The sequence below is a fragment of the Labrus bergylta genome, chromosome 1, assembly GCF_963930695.1.
Source record: "Labrus bergylta chromosome 1, fLabBer1.1, whole genome shotgun sequence".
Lineage (NCBI taxonomy): Eukaryota > Metazoa > Chordata > Actinopteri > Labriformes > Labridae > Labrus > Labrus bergylta.
In genome coordinates, this window is record NC_089195.1 from 24,918,492 (window position 1) to 24,937,164 (window position 18,673).

Genomic DNA, 18,673 nt, shown 5'->3' on the forward strand with positions numbered 1-18,673 from the left:
GAAGGGGAGGCAGGGAGGTGGTGTAGGAGGGGGGAACCGGGCGGGGGGAGTTGGGGATGAAAGAGCCAGCCGCCGCAAGATCAAAGGCAGCCGCGGCTCCTCCCCGCTAACCCCACCTCCGCGCTTTATAAAGATCTGCCTCCCCATCCCAACTTTGATTCTCACGCAATCTCTCAGTGCTCAGTCTGTGGCTCAGACAAACACAGAATGCATCACGCTTCCACTGCTTTTTGGCTTGATTTTCTTTTTTCTTTTTGACGTATTGTCATTATTGTGAGACTATAGAAACTCAATTTCTTTTGTTATAACCATTTCCCCCCCATTTTTTGTTTTTGTTTTTACCGAAGGCCCATTTATTTTGTTTGTAATATTTAAATACTATTTAATGTCATAACATTTCAGTTGTGTGTATCCAATAATTCATACAATAATCCTGAAATCTGTGTTTTTGATCTTTAATCGTTCTGTGTGTGCGTGTGTGCAAATAAACAACTCTGGCTTATTCATTTTCCCGATGCTCACTACAAATCCATATTTTATTTTTTTAAATGATGCTTTTGATGGGTGTTTTAAACTTAAAAAAATGTCTGTTTACAAAAGTAATGGGACCCCAGGCCTATACTCAACCCTTACATACATTTTGCCATCAAGTCGTGATTGTTTTATTCATTTATTGAATAAAAAAAAACAGTTCACTTCACATTAAATAAAGATAAAGAGCCTTAAACCCCCAAAATAATCATTGACACTAACACACAGGAAAATAAAAAAAGGGAAAAAATACACGACCTATATTTTTAGAAATGTTTCATTATGAGGTCTGCATATAACCCATTATGAATATGTACTATTGTAAAACCAACTAGCCTCATTTGCAATTGATTTGTACGCATATAAAACACATAAAAATACATAAAGACTGCCCTCTTGTTCTATTGTGGCCTTTGGTTGTTGGTTGTTTCCACTGAAAACGGCACTATTGCCAACTCTTGCGTCTAAATCCAACATCTCTTCCTCTACCTCGCCTAAACAAGCTGAAACTCGTCTCGTGTTTCTCTCTTTTTCTATCATTCTAATTTATCTTGATTGTTTAAATTCATCACAAACACTGCGAGTGCCAACCTCGCAGCTTCTTCTTCTTCTTCTTCTTCATCTTCTATTCTTCTTCCCCTCCTGACTGCCCATTTGTTGTGAGCGGAGTATAAATCTCTCTCTCAGGAGGAGTGTCAATCGGTGCGGTGTCAATCAGAGCCTCGGCTTCCCTTTCATCTCTCCTTCCTCCCAATGACTGAAGAGGGAGAAGGAGGAGGAGGAGGAGGAGGGAGCACGGCTACATTACCAACACACACATACACACACTGGATACATTACACTGTGGAAGCAGTGCGGCGAGCAGTGGGAAGTCGGTCTACGACATTTTTCTTCCTCTCTGTCTTCTTTTTCTGATTGTTTCATGACTCTGAGCTTTTATCCCCTCTTATCCGAGCAGCTGTGAGGATGTATTTTGAGGCATGTGAGCGGCTCGCTGCGTTTCTTACCGTCTCGTCTTAAGTGTTAAAAACTGTTTTCTTTACATCCATCAGTTACCTTTCCACCTCCAGACGGTGTTTTGGTTTTGTTAGCCTACTTTCATCCCCACTTTCGAGGACGCCACAGTTTGTTCACTGGACGAGCAGGACGTATTTTTCTCACTTTTTTTTTTTTCAATGCATTTTTTTGACGTTGAGTCATTTTGTAGGCTACTGGACCATATCCGTCGTCTGTTGACTGAAAACAAGTGATGAGACTTTTAACTCGTGCTCTGACTTTTTTTATTTATTTTTTCGAATGACATTCAAGCGTGCTCCGGACTATCTGACCCGTCACGTTTGTAGTTTTTGGGTCCGAGTTTCTTTCATGTGTTATTGAAATACGCGTGATTTAAAAAAGAAAAAAGAAAAAAAAAAAAAAAAAAAAAGGGACGCCGACCAAAAGACACACTCCTCCTGTTGCTTCTGTGAAAACACACCGGCAGCGTGTCTGCACGCCAAGTGACTCACGGTGCACCCACTCCGCTGAGACAGAGGGACGCTTTCCCACTCTCAGGGGGATTTTAAAGTGGGAGTTTTCCCCCTCTGTAGTTTCGGACAGTGCTGGCGTGTGCGGTGTCTTCAGTGAAACAAACCGAGTAAGAAAAATGCCACAGTTATCAGGCGGAGGAGACCCGGAGCTGTGCGCCACAGACGAAATGATCCCGTTCAAAGACGAAGGAGACCCGCACAAGGAGCAGATCTTCGCCGAGCTCAGCCACTCGGAGGAGGAGGGAGACCTGGCAGACATCAAGTCATCTCTGGTGAACGAGTCAGAGAGCAGCCCAAACAGCAACAGCCACGATGTGAGTAATGTTGCGTGTTCGCTGATGTGGTGAGTGATGATGACGATGAGGAAGAGGAAGGTGGGTATCAACTCTGAACTCCAGCTGAGAGGGCGAAGCAGCCGGCATCACCTCGTAAACAAAGTTTATTTGATCTTTTTTTTAAAATCTTTTAAGGAGCTCATATTACTTGACTGAGAGATTGTCAGCTAATGAAAAGGTGATGCGTTAAAGACCAAATTGACAAAATCAGAATCCCTAAATTAATATCCTCCTGTGCTTGTTTTGAAAAAAAATATTTTTAGAATTAAGCCCACTTGAAAAATGTTTCTTAAAGCTTAATTTCACCCTAAAAAAAGTAGGCTACACAAACTGAGTTTAGCCTCAACTGTCCCTTTATAGATTGTCTTTTATTTTATTCTAACAATAAACGTCTTTAGCTGTAACACCAGATGTCTGCAGACTCAGGTGCACTCGTTTTACTCTCCTCCAAAAGATGCTGCTCCTAGATCTTTGGCAGCTAATAATCTTCTTTTTTGAATACATTACATACCTGAAAGCACACCTGACACTTGGTAGAAGTTATATTTTATTCATTTGCCCTTGAATTCAGTGCAAAATATATTTAATGATGAAGACTTGGGGTGTTGTGTGCTGCCTGTACCCAGTGTGTAGGCCATAGCTGTATTTGCTGGGGTGCACGATAATCCTCTCCATCCCCTCGATATGTTACACCATCAAATGACATAAAATGCATGGACAAAGAAGATTATTTTTTATTTCTCGTTGAATCTATGAAACACAGATAAAATGAGAATCCAATTATTTTGTTAAACAGCTGTTTTCGTATAGGCTATTTTTAACATCATTCTCATTCTTCATTATTGACGTGTCAGTTTTATTTCAGTCATTAGTTGTTTTCACATGCAGATAGGTTTGAAAATATTAGATATCTAATTTCACATTTGTTTTTTTCAAATCCTTAGTAATCGAGTAAAAAGGAGGCCATATTGGCCGAAAAGACTTTTTTCTCTGTGTATTAATGTGTCGACTTTATTATAGTGATGTAAATGCATACAGGATCTCAATGGAAGGATTATGAATGATGAATTTTTAATGTATCTGAAATTATTTCTCTGCCGCTTTACGCCTGACTCTTGAAAAATGGCGTAACAATAGCTCATATGAAGACACAGAGTAGGCACGATAGATCTTCATCACATTTTAAATGTGTTTTAAATTTCTCCTCCTCCTCCTACTCCTTCTCCCCTCCCGTGCACTGACCTCAGGATGCAGGCTGTAGCTTCCCCATCGCAAAGTTACCCGCCTGTTTTTTTTTTTTTTTTCATTAACCGCAGTGTTAATGAAATTTTGGGCGCAATCCTGAAAGAGCCATATGCACATTCACCACGGAAATGTCCTAGAGACGCACGAGACAGAGGCTGAATGTTAATTAGGCATCCAGTGAAGTTCCCCTTCGCTCTGCTTGAAGCCATCCTGAGGGGTCTGGACTCCATAAAGAGGTCCCCTTATTGGTAAAGAGAAAGGAAATGGATGTGCAAAAAGCAGGAGATTTTATTTTTTTTATTTTTTATTTTTAAAGCAAAAACTGCCTCCTCCTTCCCCCCCCCACTTTAATTTCCCTTTGTACACAGACTTTTAAAATCATGACACTGATACATTTTCGATTCATTTGAATTGGGAAGAAGGCTGAAAATGAGACATGGAAATGAGAGTGGACCTATGTTATTGAAAACAAGTTAATTTGTAAGCTCCTTAAGGACATAAAGCTTAATTAAGTGGTTCTTTTGAAGCTTTGATGCAGGCTGCTCCATCACCCCTCTATAGATAGTACTGTGTGTGTGTGTGTGTGTGTGTGTGTGTGTGTGTGTGTGTGTGTGTGTGTGTGTGTGTGTGTGTGTGGTCGTTCTTGTGTTTTTGTGTGTGCGAGCTTGTTCTGCCTTGGTGACAAGCAAAAGGGACGTCATTTGTCCCAGTTCTGTGCGTGGGTGTCTGACCGTTTCAGCATGTCTGTGTGTGTAACTGCATTTGAAAGCCCTCCTAATTGATTCCCCATCCCATCTTTGTATGTTATTTATTTCTCTTTTCTACTTACAGGCAGCTAGACAGTCCCAAATACCGCAAGATTCATATCACGAAAAACACAGAGACCATCCAGATGATGGTAAGTGAGCAAAGAGCTTGTTTAATCAGCATGCTTTGTATGACAACCAGCTGTAATGAAAGCTCCGATGTTTTCACGATCGCTCGTTGGAGCTTGAGAAAGTTGAGGGTCTGGAAAAAGTGCCCCCCTTGTTTACCTCCACAGTGAAGTGATCAGTCCCACTTTGAACTGTTGGTCCTTCTCTTATCAGAGCCCCTGTTTATTTTCCTCTTAGACACATAATCTCTGATCCAAGTCTAGTCAGGACACGCTGCACCGTCATGTTACCTCCCTCATAGATGTGGGTTCCTGCAGAAATGCAAAACAAAGATCAAAAAGGATGAAAATGCTTCTTTTTTTCTTCTTTTTTTAAATGAACTTTTAATTAAGGAATACTCTTGACTGCACATGCAGAATGAGGCTAGAATGGAACTTAATTCTTATTATGCAATTCCCCCAATAAACAATTTCCCCACACACTTCACATCAGTCACATGCAACATGTTGCTGCCGCTCGGGGCGCGTTGCTCTCAAGGCTTTTGTAGTCTGACCCTGCTGCTGCAGGTCATCATTACCCTCTGAGGAGGAGTGCGTGTCCTCTTTGTTCCCCTTTCACTCCTGAATAAGACACCTCAAACCAAACACTGGCTTCTTTTTTTTCTTACTACACAACAAGGACTGTGTCGCCATCAGGCTGTGTATACCACAAACACTCTCCAGTCCACCCCCCACCCCCCACCCCGCCTATTACGCAGCGTGCAGTTGAGTGGCGAGTGGCTCTGTATTGAGGCCTCTTCTTGTACAAAGCTCCCTCTCTCAGGTCAAAGGCGCAGAGGATCAGTTGGGGCGTCTCCTGTTTTGACACAGTCTGTATGTTCTTCTAATTGGTGCTAATTGGCACAGAGGGGCTCCATTGTTCCCCTGCATAATACGACCCTCCTCTCCCAAGACGGGAAGAAAGGGCACAAACAAAAGGCCGAGGAGAAATAGGGCACGGGTTAAAACGATCCGCAATGATATCATTGCAGTGCCAAAACGGTCAGGCCCAACTTTGTGTGCAGCTTTGTCTTTATTAAATGCTTGATTTTATTGACTGAAGCACATTTACAGTTTGTATTTTAAAGCTCTGTTAAAGTAAGGAATCCAAGGGTTCATATGTGAATTTATAATAAATATGCTTCATCTGAACCTTTTTTTTGCAAACACCCAGTGAATAAACTGTCTCTATTTAACCTTTTATTTTTTAAATCAGGAAAACATCAAGACATGTACGGAAAAGGCCATCCGTACTCGGGTTACCCAGGCTACATCATGATGAGCAACATGAACGACTCTTACATGAACAATGGCTCCCTCTCTCCGCCCATGCCCATGCCCAGAACGGTCAGTACCAAGTCTCTATTGAAATCATTTTATTATGTGATTCACATGACATGAGATGCTGCTGGTGTGGCATTAAGGAATGGCAAGACAGTAAGCCTTTGGGATTTTTTTTTTGTGTGGTACGGATACATAGCTAATGAAATCAAATATCCATCAGTCAGTCAACAGGAAATAAATCACTGATCGTTTTAATGAAAGGATGAGGGAAGTGACTCAGTCACTGCTTTTTTGTGAGAGTAATCAATGCTTGAAACGTTGTATATTCTTTTGTCCATTAAGGGTATGACTCATGTTGTTTTTTTAATGTATCTGTTGAAATGTGGTCTTCTGCTGGTCTGATAAAAACACATGCTGTGACTATTTACATGCGTTTGATGAATGGAAAGCATAAACGATCACCGTTACTGATTGTTGTGTTTATTTTTCAATGTTCGACCGCTCAAGTGGAAGCCAAGTTCAGGCGCTGTACAAGATATCACAGTTTAAGCGCTGACCTAATACCGAGAGGGTTTTTAAAAACCTCTTTAATGGAAGCCTAATGCCACACATTCTGGTAGCATAACACAGAGCAGGATTAAGCAGCAAGGCAACCTGTTGCTCTACCTGCCCACAGACTCTGCTGCGCTGTCTCTCTTCTTTTATAAAAAAAAACAAAAAAACTTGATAAGTACGATTTAGTTGATGTTTTGACTGCTTTAGTATGAGAAATCTCTTGTATGTCCGGTCATGTTCATGGATTTGTTTGTGTTATGGACTGGTTGTGGGGAGAATAATTAAGGACGTTTTTGCAGTGTTGCTTTTAGCTGCAACAACTTCTTCTACACCCTGGTTGTTGTTGTTGTTGTTGTTGTTGTTTTAAACATAAAAATACACAAAATGTAAGCTACACTGACCAACATCTCACCGCTGACATTTATGATGACAGTAAATAACCATTTGTGAATAAGAGAAAGCGTTTCAGGAAAGAGCCACCCATAAGAAAAGTATGCACTCCACCACATGCTGTTGTTGTTGTTGTTGTATCTATGTGACATGTTTACCTCCATGTGCTTGCATTGTAGACACCCCCCCCCCCCCCCCCCCCCAGCCCTTGACAACCATATGCAGCCCTTGGAAACAAATTCCGGCCACACTTTCCACAAGATTAACAAGAGATGTACAGTATTTCTCATCTTGTTAAAATCTTAAGTGATGCACATCTACATGACCCAGTAAGCTCTCTAATTAGCCCAGCATGACAGAGGAGGCCCTAAAGACAATATAACGTCCTTGCAGAGGAGTTTCTGGTGCTGCACAGGGGTGGCGTGCTCTGTTGCAGATATTGTCCCTGTGACCGTATTAATTTCAGGCCAGCTGCAGGTCTCTCTCTCTCTCTCTCTCTCGCTCTCACTGGCGGCTTCCTGTGTCTGTCCCGTTTGCAAATTTCTCCTCTCAAGACAGACATGAAATGCAGGGCACTCCAGCAGCTGTCCACTCTTAATCCTGTATTGTCCACGTCTCTGAGTCACGACCAGCCTGAGTCTGGCTATAGTCTAAAAAACACACACAAACACACACGGTGCAGGGAAGGAAGCAAAAAAAAGCTCTGGGTTGTTTCTGCTTTTGCAGCTCATGCGTGTTAGTTTCATCAGGGTGAAGTTGTGAAATGTGACTTCTGTGATATTATAAGAATCGTCTTTCGTGGGCAGATGTGATTGTCGGGGGCAGACGCCACATGCTGTGTGTAAAGGAACTTCATTCACACGCAACTCTATCACAGAATGATGTTAAAATTGCATTGCTTCCCCCCCCCCCCCCCTCTGCCAAAGCTGCAGAGGGTGAAGGTATGTGACATTGTGGAGAAAACATTATCCGGGGGTTACCTCATGGTCTGCTCTCTTCACTTTATAAATAGGATGTTTCAACCAAAATGTTGGATACGATGCTTCCAAAAATGTCTCTTTTTATGGCTTGTTTTCTGGTTAATTTTATCAATTATTCCATCAAACACGCCGCAAAAAAAAAAAAAGGTCTGCGAGTTCTGTATGGAGACCAGCTGACGGTATGAGAGGAAATTACCCCTCGCTGCACATAAATTAGGCCAGGCAGTTAGGCAGCTCATGTGCTGCCAAAACTTTTACAGCCACGCTTTTATTTCATTTACCATGGCTGCTTTTTTTTTTTTTTTTGCCGCACAATTCCCCCCCCCCACCCCCCCTCCCTGTCTTCAATAAAACGGTAGTCATTTCATATACGTTTCTCGCACTTATCCAATAAAAAGAGCCAAGGCTTGATGGAGGGATCACGGTACATGAGTCCTCTGGCTTTTTCACTGATGTCAGCTCGTAGCCACAGTATATCTGCAGGCCTGGGATCAGTTTTCAACCGAGATCAAAGGCACATTCCCTCTTTCATTCTCTTCCATCCCCAGCCCCAAACCACCGCCCCCCCCCCCCCCCCATCCCAGTAGTTTAGATTGATTTCCATTGACCATGACATTCCTGCACATGCCGTCCAGTCATGATGGAGCTGCAGGGAGTAACTGATTGTCAGCAGATTTTTTATTATTTTTTTGGCTTCTGGCTTGATAAGTCGTCTCCGCCACAAGGGCCCCTCGATTTGAAAAGTGTCACGATGCCTTAACGGTGTTCTCTTCCGTATTCATGTGGATTTGAAACACAACGTGACCGCATCAAACGGGGCCGGGGGTGTGTGAGGAAAAACCCTGATGTTTACGTTAAACCTATAGCGGTTTCAGGATGTGGAGTCTGCGGGGTATCCCGGACAACAACTGGAGTGAGCTGGGAGGTCATCACGGGAAGTGGAGCAAAGAGCCCATTGTGCTTATCTTACATCAAAAGTAGAACTGAAGCCTCAGTAATGTGTAACACTCCACTATTTAAAACCGTTATTATTCATTATCTTGTCTACTGTTACTTACAGTCATGAAAAAGGTTTTTAAAGACTTTAAAGCAGGTCATTAGAAATGGGCTATTTTAAATGTGGTCGTAGATTACCAACACCTCGGCTTGTTGAGCCTGTTTATGGACGGAATATTTCTACTAATATTAAAGCGTCGGTTTCCAGAGGCCCATCTAAGACGTCTCATACTGCTAATGTGTATAAATTGGACAGAAAGCCTGTTGTTTGCCATTAGAAGTCAACATCATCAGATACCCCTTCTTGTCTTTAGAACGCATATCTGAATATGTTCATTTGTGAGGCAAATAGATCCTCAAGGCATCATTATTTTTTAGCTATGTTAAGTCTCATTTGGCTACCTACCCCAATACAAGAAACTGCTTATTGAAAGCTCCTGTGTGGAGTTTTTAACTGGTTATTACACTGGATTAATTTAATATTGATGCCTCTATGTGACCTACACATGCAAACAAGACCACCAGCGAGAAGAGTCCATGATTTCCATATTTTTATTTTTATTTTTAATGCCTGTAACCTCTGCTGCAGGCTAGGTGTCAGATGATAGTGAAACCGACCTTATTGACACACAGCCTGGACTCACAGTGAATGAAATGTTTGACTGATAAAAAAAAAACATGCATGATTTAGGTCTGAATAATGGCGGCAGAGTCTGATATTCAAAGCGTTTAGGGATGTCATCGCTGCAGGTTTGATGTGTGGGAGAAGTTGTCTCTGCTGCTCTGAAAGGGTTTTTGTCTTATCTTCCAATAAGTGGTCCTGCAAGCCTCTTTGAGCTCCCGTGAGGATTTGAAAATGACAGCTTCTAAATAAAGATCAACGCGCACGTGATGGGACGGTGCGTATTTTTAAATGACCTGAGAGCTATTTTCAGATCAATGCAGTTGTCGCACTAAAATGTCTCCTTTTGTTTAAAAGTTTGAATAAACCCTACAGCCTCCGAGCTCCTTAGATCCAACATCGACCGAAAAAAACCAGCTCAGTAAACTCAGAAAGGCTTGGATGGAAAGATAAAGAAAACAACAGTTTGCTTTTGGTTCTGAGATAGGGATAGTGCAAATGTTAGTCCAAGATTTTTCAGCTGACTGATGTGTTGGTGATCTATGTCAGAATAGTCTCATGGTCTGTGCAACAGCTTGAGGAGAGGAACGAATAGAATCCTGGATTTTTTGTATTTTCTAATCCGAGTTTTGCTGCTGTGGTAGAGGGAGTTAAGAGCTATGCCTCTCCTTTTCCCTTTCACTCTTCTTTTTTTTTTTTTTTTCCCTCCCTCTGGACCCTCAATTGCAGATCCTCATGGCGAGAAAAGGGGGAGTGTGGAAGGAGAAGGAGGAGGGAGGGGGTGGTGGTGGTGGGGGGGTTGCAGCGCAGTACTTTCCTTTGATGTAGTGAGAACGTGACGGATCTGCTAGCCAGTGTCTCGCAGCGTGGAATCACTAACCCAGGCTTACCTAACGGGATTTGGTAGGACCGCTCTGGTGTCCCTCAGTGCCATGTGTGTCCTGAGCTCATGCCCCCAGCGCTACCGTGGAAGATCCCTGTTAAAGAGAACACTACATCTACTAGAAGGCCTTCATGTCCTCACAGAACGCTGTAGATTGAAGCTTATGGTATCTGCTGTCGTTTTTTAAAAAAAAGTCTCTATATGGTGCAGATTCTGTGTGTATTATACTAGAGCAAGACTCCATATGATCACCCCATCAGCTTATTTAATTGTCCATATCAAGTCTTACTTACTTGATACAGATATTTAAGTCTATAAAAAGAATACAGAAACAGCCGTATGCTGTAGATTGTTGCGTTTTCTGATATGCAGCGTATCAGAAAGTCCCACAGACATTGATGTCATCTGCTGCGCAGCACTAAACAGTGAAATATGTGCACACACATGAAGGACAGCAGCGGGGACCTCACACAGAAGAAGCACTCGGCGTCTCGGGCGTCTTTGTAGTGCAGCTGGGCTGTGGTGTTTTATAAACAGCGCCATTAACGCTTTAGGTTTCTTCTCGCTTCCCAACGCTGCACGGGCGATGCCGGTTGACACATTTGCTCCATATGCACGGCGCTAATGATGCCATGTGGTTGCAATCACCTTATCGGTGTGTTTCATCCTGTTAAATGGAGCTCTACCAGGACCGGGAGAGACCTCGAGAGACAATAGAACTAAAACGTTATTTTTGATTGGTTCTGTTGGAATCATTCTTTAGTTTTAACAGTTAAAGGTTTTATCTTTGTTTTTTATGTTAATTGCCTCAACACTTGCAAGACCATCGTATCTGATTTATAAAAAATTCTATTTTCTACAAATAAAAAAATATAAAAAAAGGTCAATAAGAACACGCTGTGGACAAAGTAAATATCATTAAGCGTTGAAAAATGCTGAAAATCTATCTTTCTATATGTGTGACCATAGCGATTAAGCGTGTCATGGCAGTGAGCGTGACATGCAGGCGCACGCTTGACCCCGGTTGGTGTTTATTTCAGGCATGTGTTACCGCTCAAAGTGAAGCACTCACAGATGATGACACTTTCTTTACCGCCCATCCTCCCTCTGAACTGGAAGAAGCTTAACCAATCAAGCTGTGCAGCCATGGAGCCAGCCAGTCAGGCCGCTTCTCAAGCCCTCGACACCTGCTCAGAGGACTTCACTCCTCACCCACAGCCTGCCGCTGATCTCCAGGGGTCAGCGCAGGTCCTCGCCAAGGTCGTCCCTCATGCGTGCCCCAGTTCTGTTTAACAGTACTGGGTGTGGACTTCCTGTAAGGGTGGATCAGAAATGGAGACTTGAGGGCGGTGTGTGGAGTGTTATTGTTGATGTGTTGTAACTGTTGGGGATGTTGTGACTTGTTTAAAGGGGAAAGTGGGTGGATTTTAACTCTTTTGGGATGATGTGTTCATTGGAGTGTAGGGGCTTTGGTTCAGTTCAAAAATCTTAACTCCTTCTATAATCTTTGTTATCTAAAAATCTGTGTCACCTAACTGACCCGGCTTTCAACCTCCTATAAAGGCCCGGCGATAGTCCCTCAAAGCCGATCACAGTACCTCACTGTTCCCTGATACAGTCATAAAGTGAATAAAAACATGAATAGCTTTATTGACTTCATCCTGACAGCCTGCAGGTCCATATAGAGGCGAGCAGTGTTCCAGCCAGTAAACGGCAGCGCGGGGAACAATAGGACCACAGGAGTGAAACATGGGTGCAAATCCTACCGGCTGTGTCCAGACTTCAGAGGAGCTCAAACAGCCCTCACTTTGTCCGGGCTAAGAAACAGAGCTATGATCAATAGCAGCTCTGTTGTGTGAAGTTGGTCAGTCTGTGGCGCGCTCCCACCCTCCCTTCTTCTCGTTGCTGTTTCATATTTTTCAGAAGCTCATTATTTCTTTCTGCTGTGGGTGTGAGTGTTAAAGAGGCTCACATGCAATGTGTATCTGACAGCGCTGAAATATTAATGGTCCCCAGTGTAGGAGGTTGGTATAGGGCCTGCATAGTTTCAGTACAAAGGGTGCCTTCTTGCCACCAGGCTTTATTAGCCGAGCCGTTAAATGAATGGATGGATAAAGCTCCGGCTTTTTCTTGATGCCTCCTTTTGTGTTTTTCGCGCTAAACTTCCAACCGCTCCTTTTCGGCGTAACAGTTTCCAGAACTTACGCTGAGCTGGTTATGGTTGGAGACTTGCGCATGCAGCCACACGCACATATATACGGGGTTAAGGGTGCTATGCTACGATGTTGAGCCTTCTTCTGTGGGAGGACAAAGAGGAGGGTTCAGCTATCAGTTCATTTTGTGTGGTCTCTCACATAAAAAAAAAAAAACACACCCTGTTCTTTGACTGTGGAAAAAAAAAAAGCCTGTCTTTAATTTTTGGGAAACCCATAAAACTTTGTCTCTCCTTTCATATCGGCGGCAGAATTGAAAACAAATGCCACATTCTCCCCTCCTCTCCTTTGAACCGGCCAATTATGGAGTTGTGAAAATAAAAATCAGTCTGTAGATCTCCTTACTCCCTCTCTCTCTCTCTCTCTCTCTCTCTCTCTCTCTTTTTATTTCTTTCCTTCCTTCTCTCCCCCCTTTTCCTCTTTGCTTTCTTCCTCCGTCACTTTCTTTTTTTCTCCTCCCCCTTGTTTTTGAAGAAACCGAGGGGGATCACTGATGTCAAAGTCAAAACCAAGAGCATTAAGAAAACTGGCGAAATGCAATACAGCTGCAATCCGACATGACGCTAGAAAATAGGGCTGAGGAGCAGAAAGCCTCTCTCCCGTATTCCCAGGGCGCGCAACTGCTCCCGGCCTTGGCTTTGATCTCTTCAAAGCCTCCTGCCTCCTACTAGATGGAGAGTCTTGGCTGCCGCTCGTGAGCGCTGGAGAGAGGCAGGGAGGGAGGTGGGGTGTTTTTTAGGGGGGGGGGGGGGGGGGGAACGTCGTCTTTTCCTTTCCAGGGCTGAAATCAATCACGGTGCCGAGGCAATTATGTGTAATTCAAGCCCAGCCAGATTAGTGACTCCTGTTACCTGAGCGACCGGAGCTCTGTAATCTGCGAGACACACCGGCCTCACCGGCAGAGAGGAGTAGCCAGGAACAGGAGAGGGCACTTGAGGGAAAAGGAGGGGATAGCGGGGGAGAGGTGCTGAAAAGCAGGCTGCCACGCTGCTGTCCAGCAGAGCAGAAAATCAGAGTACAATGGAGTGATTACACTTGCAGATGTAGCCATATTTATGACGAGACACACAGAGTGAGCAGAGAGAATGACGAGCGCTGATTGCCATGGAGCTTGCTAGTTAGCGTTCTAACGAGCCGGCTCTCTTTTGTGTTGAACATGCGCCTGATGTCACCTCCTCTGTGCTCCCAGTCCTCCCCCACCATCCTCCGCCCCTGTCCTCCCTCCAGTGCCATATCTCTATCCCTCATGCCCTCCGCAGCCAGCTTTGAAATGCAAGCTCGGCCAAGGCTCCTGCCCCAGGCGCCCAATTTACTATGGCTGGAGAAAAACTCAGTGGCCCCAAGTCACAGAGGAAAACAGGCGAGTTGAATGCTGCTCTCTTCCTGCTGCTGCAGCTCGTCTGATCTGTGCGACTCTTTCTGTGTCTTAACACACAGCAGTGTAACAATTTACACCCTTCTGCTCGTTTATACGCTTCACTGAGGAGATTTATCCCAATTATGTTGGCTCCTAGTTTAGGCAAATCTAGAATGATGTAGGAGTTTGATGTTCATGACTAATACCACCTAGCGTACGTTATGAGATTATTTATTTGTGTGACTTTTTTTTATTTTTTTATCCAGTGGTATTTTCATTTGGGACTTTGGAGAGAGATATTGTAGGTTGTATAGAGGGTAAAGGCAAAATGCAGATGAATATTATTAGTTTTTAATTGGAAATATTTGACTGCCTGTTCTTTGATTCTTCCTCCGTGCGAGTTCTGTAAGCTCTGATGTCACAGGGATGAGAACAAGGCTTTGTTTTTTTTTTCCCTCAGCAGTCACTTGATGCAGGATGATGAAACCCACAAAGATATCTAGCAAGAACGTGTTTGTTCATCTGATGAGCTCGCCTTGTGCATCGTGTTTCTTTTGATCATCGGACTGCTCGGCTGGAGATGGAAGGCACTTATTTTCCTTGTGGGATGTACACATTGAATAAATTAGATATACCGAACCGTTATTAAAGCAATAAGTTGATCAGGATAGTTATAAAAAAAAGGCGGGTTTGAAGGAAGTGGAGCTGACTCGAAAAGTATAAAGGTCACGCTGAATGGATTATGTGGCATCAATGGAGCCACCATCCAGCTCAGCAGGGGCCCTTAAAATCCACTAGCAGCCATAACCTCTCGGCTCAGGGGCCAGGTGACGCTTTTCATGTCCTCCAATGGAGAGACATCAGAGAGGCCTCCTTCACTTTGAGCTGCCCGTCATCAAACAATGCATCAGAACATCAAATCAATCCTCCCCCACTGTATCCCTGTCTTTTGAGATGAAAGATGGGGGACGTGTAAGTGCCCAGCGCACCCCACACCTCAAATCTACATTTTTCATTTCTCCCATCACCATCTATATCCAAGCAATCATAAAGCAACTAAATTGTGTCTATGAAATGTTCAACAATTGTGACCTAACCTTCTCAGCTTTGTTATGAAGAGAAGAATAAATTAGAAGATTAGCCTCTTTTTATTTTTGATTTTTGAGGAAACTTTCAGTGTTTACAGCAGCAAAGGGCAAAGATAGGCAAAAATAGAGTACACGGTGCACAAATAAACGTTAAGAGAACGGTAACAAAGCAGCAGTAATTGCATTTGCATTTTGTACATTCATAGACAATAAAAACTACAATGCAAACAAAAAGTTGAACATGTCATTGCACCTTCTTAGTTGCTTATATTTCTGCAAATCAGTATCAGAGGATTTTATAGTTTGGTTGAAAAGTCTCCTGTAGTATCGCTGATTCACACACTAAAGGAGCTGTCCAGTGCTGTTCTTGTGCCACGCAGGGGGTTGGGCAATGTTAGCCATGAGAAATGACAAGCTTTGCCATCATCCTCCTGTTTCAAACAACCTCCACATAGTCGAGGGGGCAGCCTAGAACAGAGATGACCTTCTTCAATAGTTTGTTCAGTGTGTTCCTGTCTACAGTCATGATGCTGCTGCGCCACTCCATAAAGGATGGCTGATGCCTATACAGAGCCATACAATGAGTGTTATCAGTCCAGTCCTGTTTACTGTTCAGTTGAACACCTAGGTACCCAGAAGAGTCCACAATCTCAGCCCTGAATGTTGTGGGAGGAGCAGGTTTGTTCTTGTTAAAATCCCCCACCAGTTCCTTGGTTTTTCCACCATTGATTCACCTGGAGGTGATTTCACTGGTACCAGTCCATGAAGTTCAGGTCAAACACTCTGCCATTGTTGGTCTCATCACTGCTGGGGTTTAAATGGAGTACAGAGTCGTCAGAGAGCGTTTGCACTTGACAGTTGGTTGTCAAGAAGGCAGAAGTCTGCAGTGTTAAGGATGAAGAAGAAGGGTGACCACCATGTGGGACACCCAGTCTGTTGTCCTCACAAACTATGGCCGGTTGGTCAAGAAATTCAGAAGCCATGATGTGAGGTGGTGGTCCACTTCTGTGTGCTCCAGCTGGTCCCTCAGAAGCATGGACTATATGGTGTTGAAAGCACTGGAGAAATCATAAAACATTTGCCCATTCTTGGTCCCTAATCAGCTAAGTACAGTATAGTATCTTAGTCATTGTGGCCAAAGATGCTTTTCAGGCCCCTTCAAACTCCACTGACATTGTTCTGCTGCAGCTGATCCTCCATTCCCTCCTGTATCTGCTTTCCCCCTCACTGATCTTCCTCCTCATCACCCCTCATTGCACAGTCTTTCCTGACCTAAAAGCTCTCTTTTTTCTCTTATATCAGGAGTTATCCAAGGTTTGTTGTTGGGTAAAAATGAATATAGTATGTTACGCAATGTGTGGACTGCCGGTGTCCTCCCTATGATCCTTACAAAATACTTGCCCACACACTTAAATCAAAGCAATCCTTGAGAGCCTCTTCGTCTTCGTTGAACCATTTTTTAACTGTTCAGAGGACAGCTGGATGTCTGTGTACCAGAGGTTTGTTCACAGGCATGAGGTGCACCAGGTGAGGGTCAGTTGTTCCTTGGGGAGGAAGAGGAGATGATGTATGTTGCCCTTAGTGTTGGAATAGAAAAGGTCCAGGTCCTTTATCGTGTCTGATGTGTAAAGAAGAAAATAGGTATTTTTAGCCTCTGGTACTCAACCTCTGGTTTTACTCAAACCTGATCTATAAGTAGGTTTGTTTGGTACAGCTTGATGTTGGCACTTGTTGCCTCAAATTCTTCACGTGTGTATTTGCAAAGATGCGTGAAGATGATTGTACACAACTTGGACAGGACAATAATTATGTGACTGGTTTAAGACTTCAGCATCCTTTTTATAAAAGAAAATATCCTGGAATGTATGACTTCCTGCTTTGGTTTGTAAATGTTTCAAGTTACAGTAAAAAAATAAAATAAATAAAGATAGGCCACACATTTTAGTAAGCATGTACTGCATCCTACTTAATGTAATTCTGAGGTTTTATTTTATTTTATATGATCAGATTTGGTTTCATTTGACATTGTATGACAGAGACATATTTGTAATGTTAATAAGAAGTGCTAGTTATGTGCACATCACGTAGGTGCAGGGCAATATAAAAAACATCAGAGAGGAGAAGATATGTTCGCACACACAAAAAGTTTAAATTTTTTCTTCTCTCAACAATCAATTCATTTCATTACCTTTATTGTTTCATCTTTACTAACTGACACCGATGGAAGTAACAGAAAGAACTTGCAGCACATGTTGCTGCTCATTAAAGTTAATGTTGGTTTCTTAACATCTGAATGAGATTATATTAAAACATGAGCAGTCCTCTATGAATAAATCCAGCTAAGAGCTGCATTGCAATCACAGTGTGTCCATTGTACGACTTATCATTCAGAACTATGGCATCAGGTGCATGAGTGTGCCCCATAATGTTGTGTATCCATATGCTCTGAGCCTATAAGGAGTCCCCTTTGTGCTCCAGAAATTCACTATTACCATTTCTTTAGAAGTATCGGGGGATAAGGAGGCGTTGTCCATTGCCGTGTTGTACATGGTCATTGTTTTGTTTAAATTAAAGCCCACAAAACCCTGCCCCAAAGCTAATTGACAAGGCAGAGGTTTCATGTGACCATTCAGATCCTTGGAGAGGTTTCTTCAAGTGTTCCCTGAGTCTGTGGGGACGGAGAAAAGCCATTTGTTCAGAGGGGATCAGATTTGAATGGCTTTGTGCTTTTCATTCAGATCTTAACAGGGGCGTGTGCGCCCGGCTAGAAAGGACCCCTAAAATGTGTGGTTTGATTAAGGACTAATTCCAGGCTGAAAAGCAGTTGTTGGTAGTCTTTACCAGTTAATCCCTTAAAACGTGGACTCACACCCAAACAGTGGGCTGCTGGTATTGTTGCACAGTCCATAATGTGAAGGAGCTGAAAGGTCTGTAGTGTGATCCACATCCATGAATGCTTTTGGCACTCGGACATGGTCCTTATTAAGTCCAAGTCGAAAACGGTCAGATAATTTGTAATACAATAAGACAAAATGGCTATGTTTTTCAGAAAGAAATCTTTGGGAGAAAAAGAAGAGAATATCTTCCAAGTGCAATGGGTTCCTTTAGATCAAAGGGGCGTTTATCAACGGAACCAGGGGGTCAAAAGTTCAGATCAAAGCCGGGACACAGGTGTCATGACACCTGAGGCAACAGGGCTTCTTGTGGCTCGCAGTTTTGACTTCATTACATAACCTACCCACACTAACCCTACCACAACAAAATTCAACAATTTAGTTTTTATTTTAGTTTTATTTTCTGCTCGATTAAGTTGTCACTACACAGGCACTCTAACCCGTCTGTATTTTAATTCGTTCTATTCTTGAACACCCCGTATGTTGGTGGGTGTGCACGTGTCTGAGTGAAATACAGAAGGAAAAACTAGGTCAATACTCTCTTCAGCTCAGGCAGAAGCCGCTCTCATTCAAATCACCTCCCCATCCACATTTTTCTAGCGTGTGCCGCTGGAAACCTTCCCCAAAAACGCAGCAGCACCTCTACTGCCTGTTTGCTGTCTGTCTCCGTCCTGCTCTCTTGGCTAGCTTGCCGTGCTAATATTTACCCCTTCCTTCCTGTGGATGTAATGTGTAATGTTGCATTGGAGCTAGCTCGGGCTTGGGGAGAAGAGTACTGTCTCGAGCTCTCGTCTCCACAGGTAGAGACACACAAAGACCCCCACCAGACTCGATTTCCCCCACTAGACGCTGAGCTCC

General features: G+C 43.3%; 1 protein-coding gene across 11 annotated transcripts in view; it reads left to right on the forward strand.

Annotated features, from left to right (window-relative positions):
- The first annotated feature begins 1,336 nt into the window (after positions 1 to 1,336).
- lef1 (lymphoid enhancer-binding factor 1) overlaps positions 1,337 to 18,673 on the forward strand; it is a 46,601-nt gene continuing 29,264 nt past the window's right edge. For 4 of the 11 annotated variants that reach the window (XM_065957464.1, XM_065957419.1, XM_065957473.1 and 1 more), the window contains exons 1-3: positions 1,338 to 2,374; positions 4,472 to 4,538; positions 5,770 to 5,900. In XM_065957464.1, coding sequence (XP_065813536.1) covers positions 2,177 to 2,374; positions 4,472 to 4,538; positions 5,770 to 5,900 — 396 coding nt within the window. In that variant the 5' untranslated portion in view covers positions 1,338 to 2,176. Of the gene's footprint in view, positions 2,375 to 4,471; positions 4,539 to 5,769; positions 5,901 to 18,673 lie in introns of all 11 variants that reach the window. The other 7 variants (XM_065957474.1, XM_065957442.1, XM_065957472.1 and 4 more) reach the window with 6 other exon arrangements.